This window comes from Pelophylax lessonae (assembly GCF_965119305.1).
Source record: "Pelophylax lessonae genome assembly, chromosome: 2".
NCBI lineage: Eukaryota > Metazoa > Chordata > Amphibia > Anura > Ranidae > Pelophylax > Pelophylax lessonae.
In genome coordinates this window covers 113,609,535-113,636,663 of record NC_138769.1, presented here as the reverse complement: position 1 = coordinate 113,636,663, position 27,129 = coordinate 113,609,535, and the positions used below count along the sequence as shown (strand labels likewise).

The following is a 27,129-nucleotide window of genomic DNA, read 5'->3' as shown; positions in this document are numbered from 1 at the left end:
CTGCGGGTAGTATGGTGACTTTCAAAAGACTCTTAGACTTACATCTCAAGGATCAGGAGATTGAGGGCTATGTTAGATGATTACAGTCACACACACCTACACAGGTTGAACTGGATGGACTATTGTCTTTATTCAACCTCACCTACTATGTAACTATGTAACTTTGTTTTTCCTTTTAAATAAAAGTGGACTACCAGGCCCTTGAAGTGTTACTATACCCAGGACCCTGCATTCACTATATCTGGTCTCCCACAGTACACATAGTATGTAAATGTAACCATTTAATAAATATAAACTGCTAAATACCTTTTCTCATCAGCAGTCTTGTGACCTCCACCAGTGTCTGGTTAAAGCTTGTAGGAGGAGTCTTCATTCTGCTCTGACTGTCCTATTAGGCTACAGGACCCCTGACACTCTGTCTGGACAGTGCTGTTTGGCCCTGTGCTGATCACATGTACCCTCCCAAGAAAAAATAAATAAAAATCTAGCAATACACACCAAACTGAGTATGTGCAGAGTGACTCCTGATTCTGTTCTATCAGGAAATGGATTGCAGATAGTAAACTAAGAGGAGGATCAGAGAAGACAGGATCAAACAGCCTTTTTACACAGTGCAGAGGATGAACCCTTTAGGTTCCACTGAGTATAACAAGCATGCATTACTGCATATACAGACTGATTTTACTGTTTTGGGTTTAGTACCGCTTTAAACGGCAAGCTCAGACTGATATGTCTCACTAAAATGTATCCAACACTGTGGGGTTGATTAACTAAAACTAGAGAGTTGAAACATCTTGTGCAGCTGTGCATGGTAGCCAATCACCTTCTAACTTCAGCTTGTTCAATAAGGCCCCTTTCACCCATACGGTCCGTTCAGTTCATCAGTTCAGTCACGTCAAAATGTATCAGTTTTTCATCCGTTTTTTTTCATCCGTTTTTTTTACATCCACTACCAATGAAAAAACGGATGAAAAACGGACCGTTTGTCCGTTTATATCCGTTTTTCATCGGATCCGGTTTTTTTTTGACGGATGAAAAATAGGGCATTCATCCGTTCCAAAAAACGGACATTGACGGAAGCGAAGGAAAATGGATGTTAACGGATGATCATCCGTTGTCATCCATTTTTACATAGAGATGCATTGATGTCCGTTTTTTCAACCGTCAACGGATGGATGAAAAACGGACAAACGGACCTTATGTGTGAAAGGGGCCTTAAGCTTTGATTAAAAAAAATTGGAAGCTGATTGGATTACTATGCAGAGCTGCAGCAGATTTTGCACTCTCCAGTTTTAGTAAATCAGCCCCCCCAAGTCTAATCAGCTCATATCACAAAATAATATATATATTACTGTGATGTAACAAATGGGTCATGTTTTTTGTAAGCAGAATTATTTTAGAGTTCTTTCACACGGGCTTTCCGATCAGGTCCGCCTGTCAGTTTTTCAGGCAGACCTAACCGGACCCTCCAGTCTCCCAAATGGAGCGATGGATGTCACATTTCCAATCTGATCCTGCTTGCAAAATCGAGACAGATGGTGGCCCTTTTTTCCATCCGGCTGGCGCATTGGATCAGGTAGGATAGGATGAAAATGGGGGGGGGGAAAGGGGAGCTTTTAGCACCCCTTTTCCTCATGGGATGGTGGTAGGAGAAGATTTAATAAAGATTTAATTCAGGGTTAATTTTGACCTGATTTAGTTATCTTAGGGAAAGATGCTATAGTTCTGAGGAAAGGGTCAGGCTGACCTTTTTCTGGGAAGGTCAAATAGCATCTTTCCCACTCAAAATTCCCACTCTTTATCCCAGTATCTGGGGGCATTAGGTAGTGTATCTGGGGAGATTAGATAGTTGACCTCTTTCCTAAGGTCAGAATAGCTCCTTCCCGCTTTTTATCCCGCCTAAAAGCCCACCGGTTTATTCCAGAACACTGTTCTGGGGTATTTAAGGGGGTGCTTCAACAGGCTCAGGTAAATCGCCTCAGAAATCAGAACTGTGGTGTTCCCCTTCCTCCCTCCCCTTGGTTTGTCCCGGTCAAATTATTATGTGGTGGCGTCACCTTTGCTTGAGCAGAGGAGGACCAAAGTGTTATGATGAGTTTCTTTGAATATTATTATTAAATTTGTTTTGTATGGTTGAAAATATTTTGGAACAAATCTGGTGTTTATACAACCTGAGTCGTAGTGGCTAGGTTGTTACAGTGTTGTTATGATTATTTGATGTGTTTATTACATTTTGAAACCAGTAATAAACGGCCGCGGCCTTATTTATCTAACTCAATGTCTGGTGTGTTATTTACATGAATGCTTCTTATTTGTGAGTAGTTTGTTATACTACAAATTCCGGCCTACCATCCCATGGACAGGTAGTCCGTTTCAACCCGATTTCCCCATAGAGGGGAGTGGGACTGTGTCCATTCTGCACAGCAGTGCGGAGACGGACCTGTCACCAGAGCGATCCCCCGCTGAGCAAGCAGAATCCGCAAGATGGAGGTGCCCGTGTGAAAGGGGCCTAACATTGAAACTCATTTTTTTGATGGACTTTGTAAGGGTTATAACCTCTTTTCTTCCTGGGAAGCTTTATTTTACTTTGTTTTCCTCTGTGACAGCAAGCCAAAAAATAAGGTGAGGGTGTCATGTGAACGGAAAGACACAGAGAGAACCAGGAAGTTAACAGATGTTGCAATTTTTTCTTGCTTTACTAAACATGCTTTTGTTGATATGCCCATCAGAGAAATACCCCATCATTTCTAGTCCTTGTGACACCTTGTCAATTGGTCAGGAAGTGACAGGAGCTCTCCCCAACACTAAAGCCCCGTACACACGTACCGATCGTCGGCCGACCGATCGGCCGTCTTTTGTCCCCGGGCTGTCGTGTCTGCTGAAAAGTGCAAAAGACTGCACACGAATTTTGTCCGCCGACTGCAGAAGTGATGTCATGTGATGGTTAACTTTCCCTGTGTTTTTTCTTTTCTGAGCATGCCCAGTCTTGCAAATCTGCTGTCTGTCGGCCGAATTCTGTACTGACTGGCGAACAATCGGCCGTTCTGGTGTCGGCATACAAAAATTTTAATGCTTGCACGACAGATTCCTGTCGGCTGTCGGAAGTATCATACTAAGAAGCCGAAAATCGGCCCGATCGGTCGTTGGCCGAATCTTTTCGGCCGACAATCTGCACGTGTGTACGGGCCTTTAGACACACCAATAAAACCTGACAGCTTTCCATATAAACGGTGGGGGGTACTGCGCTTCTGGGTAGGTGAACAATAATAAATAATAAATAAATAAATAAACTATACCTGGTGTGTGTGACTATCACAGTATATACAAAGGGGAACTAAACCATATAAATAAAATTCGTATTCATAGTGAACAAAGGTAAAAAAGCAATAACCTAAAAAACACTTAATGTGTTAATCATTCTTTCGTGATAAATAAAGTGCTCAGGTGCATATATATTAAACCACAGTGTCCTCTGTGCTTCACAGAAACTAAATCGCGGTCTGGGTGTAAATAAAGTCCAAAAACTGAGAAAATGTGTGCAAGTAAATAAGTATGAGTCCACAGGTGCTACTCCTTCACCAAACACTGTGCTACAAAAAGTGGGGTGCTTCTCCTTCTCCCCTCAGGGTGTTCAAGCCTCTCACCTTAAAGACTAAGGGTAAAAGCCTTAATAGTAATCCAGGGGGCTCCTGGATTACTATTAAGGCTTTTACCCTTAGTCTTTAAGGTGAGAGGCTTGAACACCCTGAGGGGAGAAGGAGAAGCACCCCACTTTCTGTAGCACGGTGTTCGGTGAAGGAGTAGCACCTGTGGACTCATATTTATTTACTTGCACACATTTTCTCAGTTTTTGGACTTTATTTACACCCAGACCGCGATTTAGTTTCTGTGAAGCACAGAGGACACTGTGGTTTAATATATATGCACCTGAGCACTTTATTTATCACTAAAGAATGATTAACACATTAAGGGCCGGATTTAAAGAAACTGCAGCTTCAAACATCTATGACGTGTTTCAGTTTCGCCGCGTTCAAATCAATTAACTGGCGCTGCGGCGAATTGGCTAGTGAAACAGCAATAATGAATTCCGCCGTCAGCGGGATTCACTTACGATCGCGGCTTCGCCAATTCGCAAACTTATGTCTTCGTGCTTATAGCAGTTTCACATAGCGATGTGGGCTAGTGGATTAGTGCACACATTACACGTCTGTAATTCATCTCCCTCTGCTGTAGGTTCGAGGCTTACCATCTCCACCTACTTTTTTTATTTTCTTTTTTTGTTTATATTGCTAAAATGTAACGGATTACATCATATATATTGCTAAATAATGTTACACTCAGAAGCGCTTGCAAGCTTACACCATTTTAAGTGTTTTTTTGATCTTGTCTGTGTGTCAAATCGATCTTATGATTGAAAGTACCAAAGGCAAGTGACCAAACCCCTACCCTACTTCAGGGCAAGATGAAACCTCACAATTTTACCATGGTCTTCTTCCCACATTCCATACAATGTTTAGTTCTTTAGCTATATGTGCTTTTTAGCCTTAACACACTCCTTTTTTTCCACCATACAGCTTTATTCTGCACAATAGCTAAGTGCTTTGCAACTTCACTGCAGTTAACAACGTCATGGGTTCAAATCACATCACTACACTTGGGATCTCTTTTCACTCTCATTTTTTTTAACAGTTTTTTTTAACTATCTTGAATTTGGGGGGGGGGGGGTGTCCTACCCAAATTTCAAGCACATCAATGGAAACAACACAATTTTGATTTTATGAGTGTGGTCCTAGTTTTATCGAGATGCAATTCTTTACATATTTACCATGGTTCTTACAATTTCTTGACCAATAAACATAGGTGTCTGATTTTGGACTCTCTCCATATTTCAACAACACAGACCCTCATAGTCCAACACTACATTTGCCTCACACCTCAACACAACACTGTCACATCCCTACTCTACATTACAACCCCTCACATCACCAGTACAAGCAGCATGCAAAGTGCAAAACTCCGGCCTTGGCAGCTTAATGGGCCATACACTAACAATTTGTCTAGACTTTTTCCTGTAGACTTAACCAAACCATATAATATAAGCTCAAACCTCAACACTTTCAATTTGGATGCAATCAGGCAGGCCCTTGCACTACATAGAAAATGTCAATCTGAAGGATAAAGTCTTCTCTAAATCTTACAGTGTGGATGGCCCTTTTGTCTGTAGGCACCCACACAAAACAAAAAAACACATGTTCAATTCTAATGTCTTTATTTATTTGAGAATGACAGCAGAAGGAGGGATGCAGCAAAATAATATTGTCACTCTCCAGTCCGTGTGCCTTTACAGCGCCAGACCACGATCTTTGCTCCATGGCTACGGGATTCTGATGTCTTCCACAACTTCCGGCAGAGTTCAGAATCCATTCTGCACCTCTACCAGCTCATAGGGGACAGGCATGGCAAGGTTGCTGGTCAGCTTCCAAGCCACTTTCGAAGTTCCAGGGTGTTCATGTTGGTCATTGGCCATGTGCCTTACCAAATATCCACTGACCACAAAAGAAGATGAGTGGAGTCCATCAAGGTGGGTTTCTACCACCTACACCCGCAAGCAGTACCACTCCTGGAAAAATAAAACAAAGGATAAGACATTTCATTATGAAAATCACATCTTAATGCCTGTTTGCTTCATTCTGAACTTCATTTAATTTCGACATCACGAGTGAAATAACACATTTTATGCCAACTTACACAAACCAGAAATCATTAATGTAAACATTTGAATACACACCTGTGACGCCAGACAGCCCATCACCACAGGCTTCCCATGGTACGTGCCATGATTCCAAGATGTTGATGTTCTGGAAAATTAAAACACCATAAGATACCAAGCAGCCGTTCATGTTATCAATAACTACACAGGTGGCATAGACACAAATAAACACCTGCCAGCTCTTCTCAGCCCTTTACACTATTCACAATACCAACATGTTTATGGTTAGAGGTGCATGTTTTTGCTCAAGTAACACAATTTTACCAATGTTGACTACACTTTATCTACAATGGCAAGTGTCATTGGCAGATGATAATGACCCTCTGTCTCCCTGTGAGTGGCACCTCTGCTAACTAGCTAATTAATACACATGCCCTATCTTGACCTGTTACAGTACTTACATGTAAAGTGGCTAGCAACCAGGGTATTCCGGGTGGCCATACCGGCAGCGGTGCTCCGCCGCCTGGGGGCCGCCGGCTGACGGACCTCTGGCTCCCTCTCCTCCGTCAGCTCCCAAGATTCATCCCGGGCAACGCACATGTTGTGCAACACGCAGCACGCCAGGATGATCTTGGAAGCCTTTGTAGGAGAGTACAGGAGTTCACCCCCAGGCCGGGCCAAGCAGAGAAACCGGGACTTGAGAAGACCTATGGTCAACTCAATGATACTCCGGCTTCTCCGCAAGGCCCTGTTGTAATTCCTCTCTGCTGGGCCCTGGGGGTACCTGATTGGAGCCATCAGCCACGTCAGCTGCGGGTAACCAGCATCCCCTGAAAAATAAGAAAAATATACATTAGTTCTTCCTATCATGTGACTTTAGATGACTCCTCAAAATGGGAGACAATTAGGCATTTTACTAAACAACCTGCTCGTCTGTTTGCAAAAAATCATATGAAACATCTCAACTCTGTCTAACTGCCTAAATCACTAATACAAATGGGAAAAAGGACACACAAAGTGGTGGGTTTCTCTTGCAAGTTACAACTTGGCCCCTATTTTGTTCCTATTACATTAGCCTAGGTCTTACTTCTGGAATATATCTGCAACTAGAGTGAGGAAACCAATATTGACTCACTTATGCAAAGTACTTTGGGGATATGGCAATACCATTGGAATCATTTGTAGGTTTTCTTTGGGTGGCTAGAGGACACCATTTACACATTGGTTAACCACCTTCATTGGACTCAAAGACAACTTTGCAAATCTTTCTTTTGTGAGCTGCTAAGCTGCTGATCTGGTTGTGTGTGAACAGCCTGACAACTCCTAACACATCCATTTTAGGTAGGCTTTGCTTAAATCAGGGTGTACACCGATGTAGCTTATTCCTATGTCTATGTAATCTTACAGTTTATGTTGTTAAGACAAAATACTTTACCAATAAGCCACCCTTCGGGCATTTGTCCACTTTCAAACACCTCGTACAGAGTACTTGTTCTTAACATACTGGAATCATGGCACGACCCTGGGTGACCAGTGTTGACACTCATGATGTGCTGTTTGGCGTCACACACTAATTGGACGTTCATAGAGTGGTACTGCTTGCGGTTCCGGTACTCACTTTCGTGGCTCCTTGGTGGCCTAATGGCTATGTGGGTGCCATCGATTGCCCCTAGGATTTGCGGCATGTGTGCCCGCAGGTAGAAACCCAACTTGACTTCATTCCACTCATTTTCATTCTGTGGCCAGTGGATAAAATTGGGCACTATATCCACTATGGCATTAATGACCAACATGAACACCCTTGAAACTGTGGGCTGGCTAATGCCCATGATACTTCCCGAAGTGGCTTGGAAGCTGCCACGCCCTAAAATATACAAAGTGGCCAGCAATCTGGCCATGCCGGGCACCGCATGGCCGCGCTGTGTTTCTGGGTCAATTTTGTCTGCTATGAGCTGGTAGAGGTGTAGAATAGTTCCTCGCTCGAGCCGGAACTTCCTCCTGACATCAGAATCCCGCAGCTTGTCCAAATAGATCCTTGGAGCAAAAATGCGTGGCTGGCGAGGTAAGGGCACACGGACTGGAGGTGCTGCTGCTGGAGGTGCTGCTGCTGCTGCTGCTGCTGCAGCTTCCCCACCTTCTGCTGCAGCTTCCCCACCTTCTGCTGCCTCCTGTGCCAGGGCCTCCTCAAACAAGGCACCGATAAATTCCAGCATTGCACCATCTAATGCGTCTGGGATATCGTCCTCCATTTTGAATGCGCAAATTCGCGAATGCGCAGATATATATAGAAACGGCCGCTAATTATCACACCTGTGAGCCAGCTATAAAAGGAGCACATGGCCAATATGGCTGCTGGATGTTATAGATCGATGTTTCTTATGTGCTAGCAAGACCCTGTGACCCACAACCTACATTATCTGGAGGTAAGACAATTGTATCTCTCTCTCCCAAAAAAAAGGAAGGAGAGAATTTGTACTTATCTTGGGTGTGCTTAAGTTGTCTATGGTGAATCCCCTCCAACCCACAATAGCTTGGGAACCCCTCAAGTGTCTTTTAATCATTGGCAGTTGGCCCCATGTGCATGTGGTTTGGACATGTGTTTTCTCATGTTTGTTAAAGGTGTGCAGTCTAGATTTGGCATCTAAACCTGCCCCCTTACCTTCCCAGCTTCCAAAGACACCATTTTTGCTTTCCTGATAACTGTAATTTATTATGTGCATGTATGTAGGTCATGCGATTTCTCATGTATGTTTAATGTTTGCAGCCTCCTTTTGCCTATAAAGGATTACACCACCCCCCCCTCCACCAAGTCTGTTTGTGCCATTAGGTAAGTGTTTGGAGGGCCTTGTGTGATTTGTACCCATATGCGTTTTCTTATGTGTTTTTTTTTCCATTTCTTTGCAGCCTCTTCTGCTTTTTTTGCCACCACCACCACCACCACCGTGTTTGTGCCATTAGGTAAGTGTTTGGAGGGCCTCGTGTGATTTGTACCCATATGCGTTTTCTTATGTGTATTTTTTCCATTTCTTTGCAGCCTCTTCTGCTCTTTGCCACCACCACCACTGTGTTTGTGCCATTAGGTAAGTGTTTGGAGGGCCTCGTGTGATTTGTACCCATATGCGTTTTCTTATGTGTTTTTTTTTTTCCATTTCTTTGCAGCCTCTTCTGCTTTTTTTGCCACCACCACCACCACCACCGTGTTTGTGCCATTAGGTAAGTGTTTGGAGGGCCTCGTGTGATTTGTACCCATATGCGTTTTCTTATGTGTATTTTTTCCATTTCTTTGCAGCCTCTTCTGCTCTTTGCCACCACCACCACCACCACCACTGTGTTTGTGCCATTAGGTAAGTGTTTGGAGGGCCTCGTGTGATTTGTACCCATATGCGTTTTCTTATTTTTTGTTTTACATTTCTTTGCAACCTCTTCTGCTTTTTTTGCCACCACCACCACCACCACCGTGTTTGTGCCATTAGGTAAGTGTTTGGAGGGCCTCGTGTGATTTGTACCCATATGCGTTTTCTTATGTGTTTTTTTTTTCTATTTCTTTGCAGCCTCTTCTGTTTTTTTTGCCACCACCACCACCACCACCGTGTTTGTGCCATTAGGTAAGTGTTTGGAGGGCCTCGTGTGATTTGTACCCATATGCGTTTTCTTATGTGTATTTTTTCCATTTCTTTGCAGCCTCTTCTGCTCTTTGCCACCACCACCACCACCACTGTGTTTGTGCCATTAGGTAAGTGTTTGGAGGGCCTCGTGTGATTTGTACCCATATGCGTTTTCTTATTTTTTGTTTTACATTTCTTTGCAACCTCTTCTGCTTTTTTTGCCACCACCACCACCACCACCACCGTGTTTGTGCCATTAGGTAAGTGTTTGGAGGGCCTCGTGTGATTTGTACCCATATGCGTTTTCTTATGTGTTTTTTTTTTTCTATTTCTTTGCAGCCTCTTCTGTTTTTTTTGCCACCACCACCACCACCACCACCGTGTTTGTGCCATTAGGTAAGTGTTTGGAGGGCCTCGTGTGATTTGTACCCATATGCGTTTTCTTATTTTTTTTTTTACATTTCTTTGCAACCTCTTCTGCTTTTTTTGCCACCACCACCACCACCGTGTTTGTGCCATTAGGTAAGTGTTTGGAGGGCCTCGTGTGATTTGTACCCATATGCGTTTTCTTATGTGTTTTTTTTTTCCATTTCTTTGCAGCCTCTTCTGCTCTTTGCCCACTACTACCACCACCACCACCACCACCAAGTCTGTTTGTGCCATTAGGTAAGTGTGTTCTGTAACTGTTCACTAATTATACTGTATATGAAGAGCAATCTGCAAATCCTGTTTTTTCTGTTTTCTCTTTTGTCATTTCAGATTTAGGAGTTTGGGGCTCTTTGCTGCTGCTGGACAGCCAGATTCTCTGCCCACCTCGTGCTCCCATGGCCCCACCCACTGGAAGGATGAGAAGGGGCAGGGTGGCCAGGGTGGCCAGGGGGGGCAGGGTGGGCAGATCGTCTGGCTCTGGTGTGAGGGAGGCTCCAGCTGTATCCATGAGGGAGTCCACCATCCCCATCCCGGAGGAGGAAGCCGGGGGAGGTGGTAACACACCAAGTGGACAAGCTGGCTCTTCTGACAGTAGTCCTGGAGCGGGTCCGTCCACCAGAGTCAGCTTGTCCACATTATCCCGGCTTCCCCGTTTCACCCACAATCAGTGCTGTGCCCTGGTCCACGCCTATATGGCCAGATATCAGGCGATACATGGGACCAGGGCCGCGTCTTACTCAGTAACAGAGAAGAACAGATTGTGGGATGAAATCCGGGATGCTGTAAATGCACTGGGTGAAGCACCTCGCCACCGTGACAGTGTGCGGAAGAAGGTCAACGACATCTGTGGGTCCGTTCGGAAGAAGCTAATTGCATGGGCTGCGGAGGGTCTTTATGACTGACAAGGTCGGCTGGATGAACGTGCACGAAGTTCTCTCTGGGATTATCAATTACCTTTCTTGAACATCATAGGACCTGATACCATCTTTACCAGAGAGGACTTAGATTCGGATGCTTTGCACCGAGGTAGGATATATCTTGGATGTCAATTGTGTGAGTTGTTTGGAAAAGATTAACTACTATCCTATGTGTGACATTAATAGAATGTGATACTTGCCCTTCCAATTGTCCTTTTTTTGTTTTCCCCAACCTGCAATTTGTTCATCTGTAGCACGGATCTCAGCCCCTCCACAGCCCATGCAGCTTGGCGAACCAGACGGACTCACAGGTGTTGACATCAGTGCTGACCCTCCTCCTGGTAGGTCCAATATCATACTGTGCCAAACAATGTAGATGTTTTTTTTTTTCCAAGATAGCTCATATTGCTATGTCCTTTACAGAAGATCCGCAGCAGGGAACACACCCAGTGCAGCTAGGCCTGGAGGAAGGTGTTGGTATGTCTAGCCAAATAATGTTTTTTGGAATCTTATTAACCCCATTAACACACATGTTTTTTCTTATGAAAGAGTGTTGCCTTTTAGATGTTTACCCTGCAAAACACAGTTGACAGCATTAATGGGTGCCGTCATTAGTAGGCAGACCAAGCCTTCTTAACCTTTGGGAGGGTTTAGCAAGTGTCCTATGAGCCCAGGAAAGCACTTTTGAATGTTTGGCCTCAATGCTTCATTCATGAAGCTAGGAGGGCAATCTGGCCATAATCATTACTGACTAAGGTTATGTACTAAACATGTTTTTTTTTTTTTGTTTTTAAAAGAACATCAGGCCCCTCTTGACGTTGCAGCTGGAGTTGGATCAGGAGCTGGCGACGATTCTGCATCCAGTGCTGTGGTATGTGATATAAGGGAACAAGGTGCACATGTAACATTTCAATGGTAGCATTGATTTTGGACTAGATGTGGCTTACATTGTGTGTGTTAAATTAGTGCTATGACATTCTGACGATGCACCAGCACAACAAGAGTTCTGTCTTGAACATCAGGGAATTATGTTATAATTTGGTGTGCCACTAATGTTCCAAAAACATCCAGGATCTTTAAAGTCCGGCCCGTCTTTGATTTTCCAGGTCCAAATTCATGGGTATCGTTTGGTTGGGTTGTCCTCTAGCCGATTGATGGCAAGATTTTAGACAACATACGTAGATGTATAAAGTCATTGGTGTAGTAACAGATTTACCAAAAGCATAAACAACCTACCACACCAGGGTTAATTGGGAACACCTTCATGTTGAATCTTTTTTGCCTTTGTCATATTAGTCATACCAATATAATATGTACCCATTATCAGAAGTGTTGCTAGCTTGGATAATCTTACAATGAACAAGTACTCATTAGAAGCACATCAAACTTTTCAACGTTCTGCTTGGGGTGTTAAGTTGTCAAACTAATCTGAAATATTTAGTCATGATGTTTGATAATGATTTGGTCTATTTCTTCTGCTTTCAGGTAGCCTTAGATGCAGAGGGATTGTCACCTACCCAACTTCGTCCATCTATGCTGGATGTAGCCGAGAGGCTGCTTGATGAGTATCAGGTCCAAAATGAGTTAAGGAGGCGTACTCAGCAATCTACTGAGGCAGTACGTCTGCTCGGGCTCATACAGGAATCTGTAGCAACAATGGTACAGGTTCACCAGGATATGTTACAGGTTCAACAGGATATGCGTAACAGCTTGGTAAGTTTAGCAGACCAGCATCAACGGGATCGGCAAAGTGTTGACACTCAGGTGCTGGCCACACGCCAATGCCTGTTTGGATCTGAAGATGCCCCATTGGCAGAGCCCTCCCAAACATCTCACTCACCTGCCACTGCAGGTTGTGGTAGTGGGAGGGTAATGCCAGTGTTGGCCACTTGTCAGGCAGCTGGGGATGGGACAATTCCTCCTGTAGCCACTCCTAGCACTTCACACTCCGTTCGGACTCCCACACCCCTCAATGAGCAATCCTCCTGCACAACCTCAATGCGCACTGGTTCCACAGTACCCCTTCCACCTGACTACATTCCCTCCACACCTTTATCACTTCACTCCTCCCCAGGCCGTTCTTCTTTTTTGTCACCAATGCGACATGTCGTTTGCCCCCGCACCGTGGACCACAACAACCAATCAACCACCACTCCCCACACATCTTCACAACCCTTGCACCACCAGCAGCATCAAATAGCCTTGGAGCAGCAACGATCCCATCTCATGTTAATGGCACACGTTGCCCAAATTCTTAGGCTGACCCCAGAGCAGATGAGACTATTGGCAGAACATCTTCTGTCTGGGACATTTCCAAGGTTCAACACCCTGCATCATCAGCAGCCTCAGACACAAGATATGATCCTAATGGGCCACTTGACCACAACTCTACAGCTAACCCCAGACCAGATGGAACTATTGGCCCACCATTTGATGGCAGGAACCTTAACAGTGCTCACCACACTGCTTCAGGCACCACCACCAACTTAATTTTTTGTTTTTTTGTTTAATTTGGTTTAGTTTTGTTAATGATTGTTACATTGGCCAATTTGTTGGGCCATTTTTTTTTTAATTTGAGGGTGGCACAATATGATTTATTATAGTGCTTCTTTTGGGGATGAAATAAAATTTTATGCAAAATGATTAGTTTGTGTTTGCTCTTTGGTTTTTTAGGAGTGTTGGTGGCCAAGTAATGGCCCTGGTTAATGTAGGCATTTATACACACGTGCTTCTCGATCTCCAAACATATGATTTCATGTAAATTTAGATAACTCAATGTTCACATAACGACCCAAGAAAAGGTCTCCCTTCAAATGTAGCTTCAAAACAAGTCTCAAGGCTAACATAAACCAAAGCCAACATACTAACAATTACAGACCACACCACTCGACTAAACAAATACAACACAAAAGACATTCGATGTGTACACCAAAAAGAAAACTTGGGTAATAAAATAAATTTTTTAATAACACATGTGGGTGTCTACCAACTGTAGCGTACAAAAAATATATTACAATATATAATAGAATGAACTAAATTGCCAATGTAACATTTGTGTTGCAAAGAGCAACATACTTTAATTTTATTTAGATAAACATATTTTGTGTTCCAAAATTTTTTTTGAGGTTTTCACTAAAACAAGTCTTTTTTGTAAACATTTTTGGTTTAGTTTGTTACCAAAAACAACAAGGCTTTTTTGTAAACATTTTTGGTTTAGTTTGTTACCAAAAACAACAAGGCTTTTTTGTAAACATTTTTGGTTTAGTTTGTTACCAAAAACAACAAGGCTTTTTTGTAAACATTTTTGGTTTAGTTTGTTACCAAAAACAACAAGGCTTTTTTGTAAACATTTTTGGTTTAGTTTGTTACCAAAAACAACAAGGCTTTTTTGTAAACATTTTTGGTTTAGTTTGTTACCAAAAACAACAAGGCTTTTTTGTAAACATTTTTGGTTTAGTTTGTTACCAAAAACAACAAGGCTTTTTTGTAAACATTTTTTTTTTTTTGGTTGCCAAAAACAAGGCTTTTTTTGTTTTTTTTTTGTTTTTTTGGGTCCCAAAAAAAGGTTTTTTTTTAACTTTTTATATTTTTTTTGGTTGCCAAAAACAAGGCTTTTTTTGTTTTTTTTTTGTTTTTTTGGGTCCCAAAAAAAGGGTTTTTTTTAACTTTTTATATTTTTTTTGGTTGCCAAAAACAAGGCTTTTTTTGTTTTTTTTTGTTTTTTTGGGTCCCAAAAAAAGGGTTTTTTTTAACTTTTTATATTTTTTTTGGTTGCCAAAAACAAGGCTTTTTTTGTTTTTTTTTGTTTTTTTGGGTCCCAAAAAAAGGGTTTTTTTTAACTTTTTATATTTTTTTTTGGTTGCCAAAAACAAGGCTTTTTTTGTTTTTTTTTGTTTTTTTGGGTCCCAAAAAAAGGGTTTTTTTTAACTTTTTATATTTTTTTTGGTTGCCAAAAACAAGGCTTTTTTTTGTTTTTTTTTGTTTTTTTGGGTCCCAAAAAAAGGTTTTTTTTTAACTTTTTATATTTTTTTGGGTTGCCAAAAACAAGGCTTTTTTTGTTTTTTTTTGTTTTTTTGGGTCCCAAAAAAAGGGTTTTTTTTAACTTTTTATATTTTTTTGGGTTGCCAAAAACAAGGCTTTTTTTGTTTTTTTGTTTTTTTTGGGTCCCAAAAAAAAGGGTTTTTAATTTTTTTCTTTTTTTGGTATATTTTTTTTAGAATGTAGAAATGTGACATTTAAAAAACATTGGAAAATTAACACAACAAATTAAAAAAAAAAAACTACAATCTTTTTAAGGGTGACACATTCCTCACAAATGGCTCCTGAGGGTCTGGATCCGCCCCATAAGTGTGTTCCAAAACTAAAATTCGTTCTATGCACCACGTAACATATTCCAAAAGGACCTCATAGGTGAGGTGGGTGTGTCCTGGGTAGAAAAAGACATGACAATTAGTTTTATGCAAAATGATCCAAACAACGATTGTAATTAATGTGCCTCAACAAATATGCTTAGGAGTCTATTGGTTGGCTTTTATCAACACTCTGAAGCAAATATGCTAAATTGCTGGTGTAAACCTTAAACTCAAACTTTCACAGCAAATTGTTCAAAAGGTTACATAAGATGGCTTGGAATGTTAGTAGCAGTTCCACCAAAGCTAAGTAAAAGGCTTTTCTTCATGTCAACACAAGCAATCATTTAGAAGAATGTAAGGTGTTTTGGGTTCAATTGGTCAACACGATACATGTGCACACATTTATCTCTATCACCATTGGAGTTTGTGTAGCGTTCTCTCTCCCTCTTACTGTCTATAGATTGAACCTGACACATAGTAGAGACTTACCCTTTGGAATTCGGAGGGCCAGTTGTGGCCGGAGTACATGTGTCTGCTCCACCGTTTTATTTTCCGCCATCCCAGCTGTGTTAAGAGAGAAGAAAAAGTTTCTCAACAAATGGACTCACGCTAACTGTAGGTTACGCAGTCATGAAAACGCTCTAACACCCACTCCTTACCCCTCCACACTTCCCTGAACGTTTTATTTAGACATTGATATGGTGGTGATGCAGATTTGTACAGGTCAAGCGTCATTCTTCTGGGTGAAGCTTGTAGCGTTAAGGATACGTACTCCCTGCTTTTGTGCTGATTGTGTTTTTCAGATGTTTTTGGTGCCTCAGCCCTGCCTGTTCTAAGTGTTGGAAACATATCATTTTGGGAGGGCTGCGGAAAACTAATCAGGTTAGACTTACACTCTCTAGGTTTTTGGGGACAAGAGAAATAACAATCCTCCTTTTTACATGGCCCCTGTACACACCTCTAGGCACCTCCCTCCTGTTGTTTGACCCCACAGCAGGCAGCTTGCTATGGAGGCACATGAGATGAAGCCAAGCACCCTGTGCCTGTTCAGGCACTAGGCTGTGAGCCAGCCTTGCCCCCCTCCCTTCCAATGGTCTCAATGATTAGGAGTGACAGCATCAGGAGGCAATATTGGCATGCTGTCACCTCAGTTAAGGAGGAGGGGGAGTCTGTTCCAGACAAGTATTAGTGCAAAAATTTGGACCGTAAAAAATGGTCCCAGTAAGTCTTAGGGGGAATATGCACACCTATCACTTGGAATACTAATGCATAGAATGCATTCACATAAAGAACCTGCTGCCTTTAGAACAACTTGAAGCCTGAGCGGGGACATACACAGTTAGCATTTCTCCACTTACTAAGTAGACACATTACTGGAAAAGCACACAACTTACCATCATCAGGTTTTTTTTGGGCCCCTGAAGTGGATGGCGTGGCTGGCGTGGCTGGCTCTGGAGAAACTGCACAAAAAGAACACAAATTGTGAACTGGAATGTGTTACATTACCGAGGAAGAGTATTTATGAAAGATTGACAAACACACATTTTCAGTGTGGACTAAATCAGGACATGATTAAATTACAATGTCCACAAAAAATTTACAAGTACAAAGCACACCATTTCCAATGTAGAGAAACTAACACCAATTTAGAATAGGGTGGCTTGAGATAACTTACAAAAGATAACATGTCCTGTAAAGCTCCCCAAAACCACCTTTCAAACATGAAGGTTAAGCAAGAGTGTTTCATGACCAACCTTCCTGTCACATATAGCAAAACTACACTTGCTTAGACTCCAACTTAGATTATCCTAGATACACATCATCCTAGCACACACAATTCATGTGAGAATCTAATTTTAGGTACTTACAGACTAGTTCAGGGGAGCCTGGAGTGGGGGAGGATGGGGGAGACCCTACATGGGGGGATGGTGTCCCTTCATGGGGGGATGGCGTCGTATCTCCTAGAAACACAAAGACACAAATACAATCCTTGAACCAAAGCTATTTGATAAAGGCACACAGAAAGTAGTTGGGAAACATTGAAGGTAGTAGTTACTTTGGACTGGGTAAGCAGCAGCCCCTCTTCACCAGTCCTCCACAACTAACATCCTCAATGTCAGCTGCTACATAACCCCAATGGCAAAATATAGATATTACAGCCCTTAGATTTCCCAGGACACATTGAACACACAAACACATGTAGAATACTTACTTCCCATTTGAGGAGAGCCCAGGTCCTCATCCGGTTCAGACCAATTGGCCTCTTCTTGGGCACCAATGTGTTCCTGGCCCGGATCCAGGCGACTTGGCCCTGCCTGAGGCTCCTCTCTTGCTGAAGTTACATCAACCACAAAAGAAAACAAAACAAACAATCATTCCTCCAAGTTCGACCTAATACACAACACACCAGCACATCCACATTACTTACAGGGGGCCTGAGAAGGCTGAGCCTCCACATCCTGATCACTGGTTTCTAAAATAAAAGAAAAACATTATATATTATTTATGGACACAAATAGGCAGTAACCTCTCATCATGCTAGCACCATACTCAATGCCCCTACAATTCAGAACATAGAAGTGCACTTACACCAATGAGATGCATTGACCATGTTTTAAAACAGGAGGGCACCATGCAAATTAAGCGGGCGCCTAAGGCCTCGCACCTACAGGGGCCTTGCGGCCAGTGGCGGAGCACCAACATTTCGAAGGGCGCAGTCAGGGAAATCTCCCAAGTAAAAGATTGCTTTCAATCCTCGGATATAAAATTTGCTGCAGTCCCTTCACTGCGTCTGCCAGGTGTCTGTTGTCCGCTGACACTTACTCCTCCTTCTCTGACTGGGGATTGGCCGTCTGATCATGTTATCCTAAGATGTGGAGGAATCGGTAGGTGTGTACCTGCACCAGTAGGAAGTGACTGGCCAGTCAACTCACTCTGCTATCATCAGTTGTTGCTCTGGGAGGAGAGCTCCGCCCTGGACCCGGAACATACAGGTAACCAGGCCCAGACTTGATATTTTGCAGGCTGGTCATAGATTTGTGGTGTCCACTATGCAAAGGGATTGAGTAGCCCCAGGGAATTTGGAAGAGTCTGAAAATGGTTGGTGGAGGAGGAGGAGAAGAAGGCCCTGGGTGGCTGGGGGACAAGGAGAGGGCCCCTGGGTGTTTTCTAGAGGAGGAAAGATCCACAATGACGCCAGAGTCAATTGCCAGGGAAGAGAGTGGAGCTGAGCAAGTCCTGCCTATCTGACCTGAAAGCCAAACATGGTGTAGATGGAGCCCTTTGCCCTACACAATGACAGCACCGGAGGTGGAAGGTGAGTGGTAGCGGGTCTTTGACATTATAGAGCATATGGACTCTGTCCATTATTGGTAGTTTTTTGTTTGGAGTTGTCCTTTAGATGTTTAACTGTGTTGTTTTTGACCCGAGCTGTGAGGGACTGAGGTATGACAGCCCACTATGCTGAGACTTATAGTGCCCTAGAATGTTGAGGACTGAGGAATCCTTAGTCCCTAACAGAGGGCACTACAAGTCTTAGCATAGCAGGCAGTAGTTCCTCATTCCCCTACAGAGAGCATTACAAGTCCAAGCAGGTAGCCTTCTGCAGTGGGACTTGTTGTGCCCTTGACTGTGGTGGACTGAGGAAGGGAAGTGTAAGAGGGTCTCTGTAAGCTCAGATGTATGGGGGAGCTTTGGGGACCACAGAGTTCCCTTTTACACCAGAGTCCACAGCTTCCCCCCTCAAATAATGGTTCCCAGAACTCTCCTTACATCAGAGTCTTCACACTTCCCTCTTACAGTGTAGTAAGTCTGGAGACTCCGATGTAAAGGGGGCTCTGTAAAATGTGATTAGAGATTTGAAATTTCTACCATTTTTATTTTCTACTTATGATCCACAATTTTCAGCTGCTCAAATGGCTCGCTGTCTCTGAAGGCATATTGGAGTGTGGCCGTCCTCCTCCTCCCCTTCTTCACCAAAAGCACAAGAGGGGGTGCCGGCCGTCCGCTTTGGCTAGAAGCAGAAGAAAAAAAAGAAACATAAAAAATACGAATGTACATAGTAGTATTAAAGGTTGTGAAGAGACACTTGATGGAGGTAGGAAAGGTAGGAGCGAGAGGGAGGGGGGGGGGGGTGTTGGTATTAGTGTTGTTGCATAGCTAAACACATGTCCACCTACCCAAAAAATTGTAACCTATCTGGTCACATGTAATGTATATTTTTACTTACCGGAGATTTGCTCCACACCCTTTAGCAGGAGCCTGGGTGAGCGCCTTTTGGCATCACTCCAGGCCCGCTGCAGATCCACCATATCAGCCTGGAACTGAAATCTCCGCTGCAGCCTCATCCGGACACGACACATCATCTTGTGCTTTTGGTGAAGATGCGTATTAACTTTATCATACCCCCAGAGGAGGAGGAGCTGTGGAAAGAGCAGTGTATGTTTGAGTCCAAGTATGTCCAAAATAGTACAGTCTTCAAATAACATGCTAGGTCGTCTTTGAGATATTGTAGAACAAAGAATTCCATTTCTGGTGATACATATACATCGATGTCCAAATCTACCTCCATGACATAGGTTGCCCCACACTGGTGATTTCCTCTACATGATATAGCCATTTTCTCAATTGGCCTTTCATGACACACCCAGGGCCGCCATCAGGGGGGGACAGGCAGTCACTGTATTTACAACCTTATTGCTGTCCATTTAGCAGGGTGAAAGTAACTTTACACACATGTAGCATAGGTATCAACTTTTGTCACCATGTTAAAAGGACAGCAGTATGGGTAGCATTACAGTGACTGTTATTAGTCCAGGCTCACTAAACTAGCCAATGCTTGGAAAAGCAAGCCATGCAGATTGCTTTTCAGGTCCCTTTTAACATGAGCTGTCTGATTGGGTGTGGCTGTTAATTTTTGACGCAGACCTGATAAGCCCCTCAATTCTCCTTTATGGAGTGTTATATGTAAATGGGATTGCTTCATTTGAGATGCAGATTTAAACTATGTATGGCCAGGCTGAAGGTACCCAAGTGGATTGCTCGATCACCTGGAGGACAACGTACAACCAGTCTGTCAGATTTTACACACACTTATCGCTAGCATCTCTTGTAGCCACTAGCAATAATCACGGTGTTTTCCTGGCAGGGGCAGCACCGGGTGAACACAATGGCTCCGCAGGAGGGTTTCCCCTGTCTGTGTTGATGGTGGAATCAAGGCAAAATGTTTTTCCTGCAAGCCACGGGACAAACAAAGATAGTTTTGTAATTAATCCATGATTTTGCCAAAATGGAAAAAAAAGAGGTTTGCTTTGTATATTCTTAAGTTTGCTACATAACTAGAACATGTAACAGTGTTATATCATTGCATGAGATTTCCCCTCACTTCCTGTCTTGGTGTCACCACGACAGGAAATGAGGGAATCTCCCGTGGGGATATAGCCAGCAATTCTTTCCTTTTATATATACTATTGACATTATAAGGCAACAATTGCAAGCTATTTCCCCACAGTGATATTCCCCTCACTTCCTGTCTTGGTGACACTAAGACAGGAAGTGAGGGGAAATCTCATGCAATGATATCACCCTATTAGAAATTGGAGTTCCGTCTAAAAAGTATACATAAAGTAAGCACTTGGTTTCCAAAGTGGCAAAATTATGGAGGAGTTAAAACCCCATAGTGTGATTGGGGAATCTGACGCTGTGCTCCTACACTCCTCAATGTGTCTGTTCATTATGCTGTGCTGAATTATCCTTGATTCGCAATTCCTGCAAGAGTTGCACATGGTATGTGGGAGATGCAAATTTAAGGTGGCATAATTATCCACACAATCACACATAATCCTTTTTAAAGGTCCCCAGCAGAATTTGATGGCATAGTGGTTCACAGCAGTGCCATCAAATTCCAGTTAGATCTGTAAATTAACAAAGCAATGTGATCTGGGGGTGTATTTAACTTGCAATGGACACCCCCATTCATTATCATATGGCAGTGTGAGATGGGTGTGTTGGGAATGTGATCCATTAAGAAAAGTGATTATACACTCATGTGTTTCTTTTAGAGGTGATTTGTTCAAGGCAATCCTTTGAAGACATGACCATTCCAGATTTTTGGGATCACTGATTCCATCTCAGGTGAACCAATTAGCTGCTGTGTGCAGATCCAGCTTATGATGGTAAGAGTGTCAGACAAGACAAACGGGGCCGAGCTTGCAGTGTGTATGGATGTATGTAAGGCAATAATTTTTGGCATTATGCATTTAGGGAATATAATAATGTTTCTAATCTTGCATATATGAAAAGGGTCAATACATTTGTCTTTATCTAGACAGATTCCAAAGCGTCAGAGCAATCTGTCACAGATAATTGTGTTTCATTTTGTGTAACCGTTGAAACTAATCAAATCTATCTATATACAGGCATAGCCCACTTTAAGTACACAATGGGACCAGGGCATGTATGTAAACTGAAAATGTACTTAAAGTGAAGCAATCCCTTTTTTCTTTTCTCAATGCATGAAAATACACCAGCTCCATTGTAAATTTTGGCCACATTGACATAGCCTTACTCCGAAACCATGTGGGAGCATGTTAAGGGGATCCAGGACTATGACATGATAGATTACCTAGGCAAGCTGCCCAGCCACAAAATGGATATGGTGTAGTCCTGGGTACCCTCTCGTTGCTCCCTAAGTTTGTTATCCCTGTCACTTATGGTTTGTGAGCAGTGTCATGGCAAGCTGAACAAGCTGTGTCCTTACTCACAATTGTATATAAAGTGAGTGTACTTAAAGCAGGGTATGCCTATCTATATCTATATAGAAAGATCAGAGATGTGAACCTGTTCCCTATTATATACACTAATATATGGTATATAACATATTCTATAATATATATTTTGTGTATATATATATATATATATATATATATACACATACATACATACATACATACATACATACATACATACATATATATATATATATAGGGAACAGGTTCACATCTAGGAAGTTTCTATAACAGGAAGCTTCTAGATCACGTCTAATAGGCAGAAAGTGCATGCGCAGATCAGCAGACCAAAAGTTTCTTGCACACCCGCTAGATAAGCGACCCACCATCCCCCATCCCGCACATTCACACCCCCTCCTTACCTTACACACAAATGCCACAATTTCGGACGTGTAGAGCGCAGGAGCCATGATTGCGATAAGGGCCGGGACAATTTCCGGAAACGTGTGCACGCACCAAAAGTTTCGTTTCCGGTTTCATGTATAAATGTGAGAATGTGGGTTTGTATATTCGCGAATTCGCGAATAGTCACCATACACAACCATTAAGCATATTTAACTTAGAAAAAGAAATACAAATACATACATTTGTGGACACCAGAAAACTTTATTTAGACACATGAAGACATTTGTAAAAAAGATTGTAAACATGCTGTTTAATACACAAATACACAGCTCAAACATTTCACATGACATATTTTTGGCACAGTCTCCACAGTATCCCATTGAAGCCACAGATTTGTATTTTTCAAACAAAAACAACCTTTGTACAACATTTAGACCATATACATCGACAAAGAGCCCATAATCAACAGATGCATGTGCAGATTGACAGAATTATGTTAACAGCAATAAATACTTACAGAGAGTCAACACACAACACAGCCAAATCTCACCTCCATAAATAACAAAGGGCCACAAATGTGAACCATAAAGCATGTGACACACAAATATTTTGGACCTCTTTGTAGGTCAAATCTTTCCTGATGTCTGAGTGAGCTATATATAATCCAAGCAAACACACACCCAGAATGGTAACGCCCAGTCCAAAAATTAACTGTGTGTGTCCTGTGTGTTTTGGAGCATGCTCAGTTGCCAAAACAAGGGAAATAGAAATGAGGAGGAGGAGAGAGACCTAAACTGCCCAAATCCATGTATGTATGTATGTAGGTGTGTATAGTATATGTGAATTGATAAAATTCTCTCTTCAAGTTTGCTAGTCATTATTTAGAATGTTTAGATACAGGAATACATACATATATATACAATTACATGAGAGAGCGAGAGAGAGAGAGAAATATATATTTAGGGAAACAATTGAAACACACCTTTTGGGATTTGGGAAGTGAGATTGTGACGATTGAACAGATATGTAAGCCAACAATCTGACTCATCACTCATGAACATCCCTAAATTTGGCGTGGCAATTATATCAGGCGTTCTTATGTGCGTTTTGGCTGGCGTTTTCACAGGCGTTTTGACATGCATTTTTTGGGCAGGCATTGTTATATGAAATCACCTAAAAAAGCCCCAAAAACAGACCACAAACACCTACATGTGAACGTAGCCCGTTTGGGGGCGTTTGAGGGGGATTTGTCTAGCTCAAGGATCAACTCCCAAAACAGGCAAAAAATCCAATCCTATTCAGTTCAATGGCCCCTTTTCCCATGTGAGCATTTTGCCGGCATGAGGAAAACACCCAACGCTCACTGAGAAATAGCACAATGATTAGGGAGTCTGCCTTCCTGCTGTAGGTTTGTAAGTTCGAATCCGGAAGGAGCCCTCTGTATGGGCAACACTTGGATATCTCCAATTCTCCAAATGTTGACATCAATAATTTTGTTCATGTTTGAAAAAGGCATGTGTATCAGCAAACTTTTAATCTAAAGACATGAACAAAATACAAAAGATGCCAGTCAATATGTAGCAATATCGTGAGCTAAAGCTCGATTTGTTTGTTGGGCATACTTTGCTAATTAGCCAAGTATGAGATATATATATATATACCTTCAGTTAAATGTGTATTAAAATGGTAACACTTGGCCATACCCATATGGAAGAAAATGTAGTATTTGCAATATATTTCTAAAAAAATTCTTTGGAAACACATAAAATATTGTCAAAATTGTGACATTTCCTTGATATGTGTGAAATGCTAATAATCTTTCTTTGAAATATGTTTTACATCTATTTTTTTTATATCTGACGACCAATTCCCCAATGTAATATTTTGTGGGTTTTTTCCGATAATGTGGAGGTTCTATATAAACACTGTAGATTTGACTGCTATGATTTCTGAGTTAGCAGGAAAGGTGTATGGAATGTGATGGTGTTTACTAAGGGATCCCTTGTTGGAAGTGTGCATGTTTTTCCAATTCTGCCGGTTTTTGCCATTTTCTATGGGCGAGACAGCGGATTTCCAAGCGGTATTCAAAAAAAATTTGACCCAAAATCGCGCTGGCGAAATTTTTGGAGCCTATTTGGCGTTACGCATGCGCACATTCGCGCGTTCGCAGCTCGAGGCTGGAGGAGCTGTTTAACCTTTCTACACTTTCGCAGATATCTCTCTTTCTAAGTCAGTTTTTGACATTTTTTAAACGCAAGTCATCTCCAAATTGACTTCCACACCTTCCACAGTGATTTGGGATTTTTGGGGGTACAGGGGAAAATTTGGCTAAACTTTAGTCGAGCTTTTAGCTGGCGTGGTTTTAAGTCGCGCTCTGACCATATTGCATCTTAATGAATCTCACACTAGGCGCTATTTTCCGCCCGCCGTTCTTTGAATGCCAATTTCAGACTTAAATAATCGCCGGTTCGCAAAATCCCGCCGAAACGCCAATTCGCCGTACTATGAATTAGGCCCTAAGTGTTTTTTAGGTTATTGCTTTTTTACCTTTGTTCACTATGAATACGAATTTTATTTATATGGTTTAGTTCCCCTTTGTATATACTGTGATAGTCACACACACCAGGTATAGTTTATTTATTTATTTATTTATTATTTATTATTGTTCACCTACCCAGAAGCGCAGTACCCCCCACCGTTTATATATCTTACACTGTTTGGTCACCAGTTGCGGTACTAGCAGCATCTGGGGTCTCCTTTTTATCCCTTTATCGCTCTAGTTTAGACAGCGCAGGACTCACTATACTATACCTGACAGCTTTCCAACTCTATCCAAACCAAAAGAAGAAGAAAACCTTCACTACACATTATAGCATGGTGATATACTGTAGATGTGATGTTGTTTACTATAAAGTTTGCCATAAGTTTCTGTTTTCTTTTCAGGGGTATTTTAGTTCCTGGTGGATTTGGATTACGAGGAACAGAAGGGAAACTTCAAGCAATTACCTGGGCAAGAGAGAGGAAAGTGCCTTTTCTAGGTACAGTCATGTATTTCATTGTAAAACTAAAGTGAACATGTTGGCCATCACAGGTGAAAGTGGATTGGATAGGTAACAGCACCAATTCCACTCCCATTCATGGCAATTAGTGTCCGTGAAAAGATTGAGTAAACAATTTTGAGTGGAGCCGAATCCTCATTAGGAGTTAATAAAAGAAAAGACAGTGGAGTGACGCAGTGGAGAGCAGCAATTAAAGCCGGCTTTGTAAGAAACTGAACTGCAGAAAGCAATATGGGTACATTTCTTTTTTATATTACAGTCCTACTTCTGGTAATTAGCAGAATTAGTTCAAAGAGATAACCACAGAGCACAGAAACCATTCTGCGCACACCAAGTACCATTGACTGGTATTAAATGGACTGACAGTGATGTCACCTGTGTTCCCACAGTAGGAAAGAAATCATGAAACAATTACATTTATCAGCATTAAAATGGTATGCCCTTAGAGTTACTTGTGGAGTAGCTGCTGGTTTTGTTCTGAATTTTACCAGAAAATGCTTTTAATTGGACCTGTCGCTCTGTACCGGATACATTGCTCCACAGTGAGCAGAGAATCATTTTATTTTTAATTTGAGGTTATTTTTTTAAAGCTGAACTCTGGTCTTCCCTTCAGTCTTAGACAGTTGGACAGGCTTACTGATATTGCTTACTCTGATCTCACTGCACACTGAAAGCTTCTCACAGTGTGCATTAGAAGCTGCAGCAAGACAGATAGAGCCCCATCTCATTCCTGGACTGGAGGGCATTCTGCATTATATAGTCTTTTCCTTGCCAGGCTGAGTATCTTTGGTCACCTCTTTTATCCATTGGATTTCAGTACTTTCAATCATGAAGGTACAGCATTACATGTCTTCTTATCGAAAGCAGCCTGCATGCAAATAAAGTCTTTTCAGTAACATTCATTCTTCCAGACTGACATCCGCCCATCAAGGCATTGTGATATTTCCATAACTAGCTCACAGATTGCATCAGGGCTGAGTAGTGTGCTGTGATGTTTTCAGGAAGTACTGCACTTTTCTGGACCTGTCCATCAGCCATAATCTGCATGATTTGCATAGAGAAGCACAGAGACCCGATGATGGGATTGCTGAGTCTAAAATAAGGTACTTATTGAAAATGGAAACGGCTGTATTTAAAAAAGGTGGAACCAGGGAAAGAACAATATAAGCTTATTCAACCTCAGCTTTAGTTGTGAAAAAAGAAATATATTATAAGCCTGTGTCAACAGACTTTTGACTTATGTCGATGGAGAAATCCAGCTTGCTTTAAAGCATTAGTGAACTCTATGGAGTAAAAAAAAAATAGTTTACCTGGGCCCCTTGCATGTTAATGTCATAATGTGCTAGTGTGCATGACATACTAGCACATTATGATAGACTTGCCTTACAAATGGAGCCTGTAACGGAACCGCCGATCCACACTGTGTTTGTGGTCTTCCGTCCTTGCAGTCATGAACATTTATCCCAGATCTTCCCAGCCGCCCTCATACAAAGCTAGCCAGCAACTTAACTCACACAATTTAAGGAACCTTTTATTGAACAGTTTCACACTGAATTTATACACACATGAGCACATCCCCCTCCTGATCAAATTACTACACACAGGTCAGGGGTTGCCTGATTACATTATCCTACGCAGATGAAATTGTATACAGAAACTGAATTTACCTGAACTAATTATCTGGCCATCTGGACAGAACAATGTGAGGTCATTAACATTTAACAATGGGACAGGCAGACTTGACACAATACACATTATCTCAATACACAAACAATAGGGAAAGCCTGTCTCTGACATTGAAGGACATGGAACAGAAGCCAATGTGAATAGCTCTTTCAATGAACATGTTCAGAATCAAACAGGAACAGCCCTCACATATCTCTCGAGATACATGGCTGACAAATATCACTGTCCCACTTGAAGCAAC

At 42.0% G+C, this 27,129-nt stretch overlaps 1 protein-coding gene across 1 annotated transcript in view; it reads left to right on the top strand.

Annotated features, from left to right (window-relative positions):
* CTPS2 (CTP synthase 2) overlaps positions 1-27,129 on the top strand; it is a 459,116-nt gene that overhangs the window by 209,617 nt on the left and 222,370 nt on the right. The window contains exon 12 of the mRNA XM_082245048.1: positions 25,087-25,181. Coding sequence (XP_082101174.1) covers positions 25,087-25,181 — 95 coding nt within the window. The remainder of the gene's footprint in view (positions 1-25,086; positions 25,182-27,129) is intronic.